Source organism: Dufourea novaeangliae, unplaced genomic scaffold (genome assembly GCF_001272555.1).
Source record: "Dufourea novaeangliae isolate 0120121106 unplaced genomic scaffold, ASM127255v1 scaffold47, whole genome shotgun sequence".
NCBI lineage: Eukaryota > Metazoa > Arthropoda > Insecta > Hymenoptera > Halictidae > Dufourea > Dufourea novaeangliae.
Genome location: NW_015373920.1, coordinates 801,534 through 806,254, shown reverse-complemented (window position 1 = coordinate 806,254; position 4,721 = coordinate 801,534). Strand labels below are relative to the sequence as shown.

Sequence of the window (4,721 nt, the reverse complement as noted above, 5' to 3'; positions counted from 1 at the left end):
AGACATGACAGGCATGTACAAGAAGGCGTTTCGCGATGGGTAGATTTTTGCGTCAAAGTGACGTAAAACATAAAACAAAGATCAGTATATGAAGGTTTCTCATCCACCGTGGATTGTCATAAAGCCGAACGGGTTTAAAAAATAACTGCGTTATTTGAACATTAGTTTCCATGAGCATATCAATCAGGGGGAAGCAATGCAATTTTTTTCCGTCCAGGGGGGTGGGGACAAGTGCCCCTCCTGGCTACGTCCACGTTAGTTTCTGCGTTGAATTTAGTTTATGTTGTTTAGTGTGAATGGTGTTAGAATGATATAAAAATTGTAAAAGGGGGATACGTGTAGAACGTATGTGATTCCATCTATCCTCCTTGGGTCTCCATTCGCAGCAACCTCCACGGGGTGAGACCTGGGCAATCATTATTATTTGGGATATAACTGGCAACCATAATCACCTACAAGTTGACGGATTATATAGCAAATAATATGAGCTAATTGGCTGCGACCTTGCTCATTTTGATCAATTGATTCTTGTTGTTAGTTTCTGTACTGACTAGCTGCACCACCACAGACGAGGTATAACTGATAAAAAAATAGAATAAGAAAAATGATCAATTAACGGACTCCAATCACCCGCGCGCTTTTCCCAACGATCGTCCGTTCATTTAAGCGAACACCTTACTATCTCCGTTCTTTTTAGAGGTATGAAAAAAGTTTATTCGCAAACGTTATTGAGTATTGAAACATTTTATTAAAACAATATTATATTCACCGCGCACATTTTGTGCTGAAAAATATGCAAGTTAAGTGCAACACCATATGTATTCCGTTCCTTCCTCGCTGGGCGACAGAGTGGGGTTCGCGCACGTGTTCGAGGAACACGTGCAAGCGGGAGGCGCTCCTAATGATCAATTAACGGACCCGCTATTATTGGGCTTCTACTGTAATTCACGAATTTACCGTTTTCAAAACGTAGAGGGCAGCAGAAAGTCTCAGACTGTTTGGACGATCGTTATTTCAGACATACGACGCAAAGTCCTATAAGATTATAAGTCTATTCTATACCTCGTCTGTGCTAGGATCCTCTGCTAGGATGAAAAATCTAGTTTATAAACATATTCTAACATTTACTTATGTTAAGGATATAAAGCGTAAAATGTACACATGTTTCACGTTATGTCTCATATTATTGTGTATACAAATATAATACATCTATGAATTATAAACGCTAGCATTTGAAAACAGTCTCTTTTATGGTTTAGTAATTTTGAGAAATTTTCTTAAAGCAAGAAAAAATAAAGTATGCGCAAATGTTGAATAAAACATTGGATACAATTAGTACGAGTATTACACGCACATACAGATTTTTATTTATCATAGTAAAAAATTTCGAGCGTACTAATGTTTTCAAGTGAGTATCTGATCTAGTTTATTCGATGTTCAAAAATAGAAACTGTTAATACGGGCGCCGTGGCGCCCACAAGATTACAAAACGAAACGTTGCGAGCGAGAGGAAATTAAATGTATTTTATAAACGTAGGAAAAATAAAATCATATGACAACTTTGTAAGATTGAGTATTGCGTGATTATACTTAGAACTTTTATATGCGCAATACAAACTTTCAGATTTGTAAATTTCCGTAAAGAATTTCACTTTTAAAAAATTGTATTCATTTACATGGATTCGTGTTTGTATTAACGTATATAAGTATTAAAAAATGCGTCAGCTTTAATAGCACGAAATATATAGATGCTGTGTGGGTGTAAAGCGTATACGCCTATCGTTAAAGAGAATGACGTTGTGACAAATTTACCATATGTAAGTATTTTTCTTACCTGAGAAACTTTAACGGAACTTCGATGATAAAAAATTAAGTTTATGAAAAACAATTGAATTATTTAAGCGGCAATCGGTTAAATTGTGCCATAATATGTAATGGTTATGAACTGTTTGTCCTTATTGGCCTTATTTTTATATCTTATTCTTCTATTTTTCAGATGGAGCAGAATTTTTGAAACTATATGCATGTACACTTATATAAACACAATTGTTTTGTAATTGTATACAATGTGGTCATTTTATACATTTTGGAGTATATTTTTAAATATGTTAAATTTTTTATATATTTATACAGAGTAGAACAGTTAGTTACAATTTGTTATAAATTAATTGTATTGCAATATTACATAGATAATATATCTAAGTACCAAATGAACATATAGTATTGATACATTATTTTATAAAAATGCATTTTTCTATACCAGATACGCAAGAATTTCTTGATACAGCTGGTAATACGTATGTGGTAATTAATTTTTCTCTGTACTGTGTGTGTTCCAATGTGTTGCATATTTGTTTTATATATTTAAATTTTCAGGGTTATAACATTCATATAAATGGATTATTTCATTGTACAGTCAGATATAAACAATTACACAATCTTCATGAACAATTGACTAAAGATCTGGACACACTTTTACCATCATTTCCACCAAAAAAGTTTTTTCCTTTAACAACAAATCAACAAGAAGAACGTCGTTTATCATTAGAAAAGTATATTCAGTTAATTGGACAAAATGCAGTTATCAATAATTCAGGAATGCTTAACGCATTTTTATTGAATGCTCAACAAGAAACTATAGGTGGTTTATCCAATAATGAGTGTATGGATGTTTTCCTGATGAATGGATGTAAAATAATAGTAAATGTATCCTTGGGTGATCACTCTGGAGCTGTATTGAAGGTGATAAATATTTAATGAACATTGTATATGAAATTAATCAATCTCTAGTTTAAACTCTTTTGTTTAACAGAAAGTCTATAAGCATCTTAAACTACCAGAAGAATATTATTCATATTTTGCATTGTTTATTGTTGCTCAAGACGAAGGCAATATTGTTTATTGTAAGTATAACTTGGTAGCATCATTTTGTTGCAATAATATTGTATAAAATTTGTAATTATTCTCAATTGATTATTTTCTTCAGTGTTACGAAAATTGCAGAATTTTGAATCTCCTTTTATTACGACCAAACATATGAGTGCCATATGCAGCAAGGTTGTACTTGGAAAAAATTATTGGGATACAGTATATGAACTTGAATTAATGAATAATGCAGTCGCTACGAATTTATTGTATATTCAAGCTGTGGCAGAGGTTCAAAGAGGATGGATTACAGTCAAAGATGAATTAAAAGATTATTTGATCACTTTACAAAATCAGGGACATAAAAAGAAAGTAAGTTTTAATATGTATTATACTATGACAGTAAAAGTGCATTGGTTTAAGCATTTTTCATTTAACTGAAGACTAAGAGATATACTGTTTGTTACTTGCTATACCAAACTATATCTGATAAAAATTCTCATAATTCTAATAATTATATGAAGTGATTTATTTTTAAATATTTTTATTATAGTATTTGGATATAGTGCGTACTTTAAAGTACTATAACTATATTCAGTTTGCTCCATGCTATTGTGATTACCCTAAATCGGATTCAAAAGTATTAGTTGCTATAGGTAGAAATGAATTAAATTTGCGCGTACTATCTGATGGAGAAGAACTTGCAGAAGTCTTTAAGGTTTCTCGAATGCGCTGTTGGCGGATAACCACTGTACAAAATGTGAGTTACTATGAAAAAGACTGTTTTCAGAGTGCTGTGTTAACTTACCGATGCCTTCGGAATTTTAGGGTCTGGAGAGATGTGATGACAATGATGACTTTAGTTTGGAATTGTCTTTTGAATACTTAATCGCTAAGAATCAATTGCAATGGATTACAATCACTTCAGAACAAGCTATTTTAATGTCTGTATGCTTGCAAGCTATGATTGATGAATTACTATTAAAGAATGCTGGTGGTAGTAAGCCTGAGGTTAAAAAAATACTGTTATTCATATTATTATTATCAAAGAATAAAATTTGATTGCTAAAAATTTGTTTATAGGAAGTATCTGGAAAGTCTTGGACATACATTAGGAGAGATGGACAAAGTATCGTGATGGGATCAAGTTCTAATGAACAAGTAAAAGAAAGTAAAAAGGTATGTAATTGTAAATCAACTTATCCTTTCTTGCGTACTGTATATACATTTATTCCATTATATATTTCTTCAGGATCAGTGTATTAAAGAATCTTCCAAGTCAGAACCGATTATAAAGAAATTAGCTAGTGGATTGTTAGTAGTAAAAATGAAAAAGTCAAGTAGTCTAAATAATAAAATTCAAAGAAAATATATATCTGAGTGTGATATGGAAAACAATGCATTTCATATGATAGGTGATGATGATTTATAATTATAAAACATAGTGTGATGAAACAAAATATGTCTTACGAGTATCTAGTTTTCCAAGACTATTAAACTTTCCAGATGATATTATATTTTTGGTAAGTTATAACTATATATTTATAAAATTTTCATATAAAATGTAAAACAAGTAAATATTTCACTTATGTACTAATGCCATGATAATTATATTTACTACATACATATGTTGTAATTAATTTTGTGTAAAAAATAATATAAGAAATGACTACATAAACTTTATTTATTATAATTAAGTTTAACAATTATTTAATTTGCTATATCATTAATGTGAATATGAAATAATTTATGAAAGAAAGTATAATCATTTAGATAATGTGTTTATATCTTACTTGAAATGCTAATAAAACTATGCAATAAAAGAATTAAAAGGAAATGAATTAATCGCAGTATTC

General features: G+C 30.7%; 1 protein-coding gene across 1 annotated transcript; it reads left to right on the top strand.

Annotated features, from left to right (window-relative positions):
• The first annotated feature begins 2,244 nt into the window (after positions 1 to 2,244).
• LOC107194473 (sorting nexin-17) lies at positions 2,245 to 4,297 on the top strand. Its single transcript, XM_015584103.1, has 8 exons — positions 2,245 to 2,304; positions 2,377 to 2,742; positions 2,813 to 2,903; positions 2,987 to 3,237; positions 3,419 to 3,625; positions 3,694 to 3,876; positions 3,949 to 4,044; positions 4,118 to 4,297. Exons 1-8 carry the CDS (start codon positions 2,245 to 2,247, stop codon positions 4,295 to 4,297), a joined length of 1,434 nt encoding a protein of 477 aa, XP_015439589.1.
• Positions 4,298 to 4,721: the final 424 nt, after the last annotated feature.

Coding starts and splice junctions, on each gene's coding strand:
- LOC107194473 (XM_015584103.1), top strand. CDS start 2,245: ATGCATTTTTCTATACCAGATACGCAAGAATTTCTTGATACAGCTGGT. Junction 2,904..2,986: donor CGAAGGCAATATTGTTTATT/GTAAGTATAACT, acceptor TATTTTCTTCAG/TGTTACGAAAATTGCAGAAT. Junction 3,877..3,948: donor CTGGTGGTAGTAAGCCTGAG/GTTAAAAAAATA, acceptor ATTTGTTTATAG/GAAGTATCTGGAAAGTCTTG.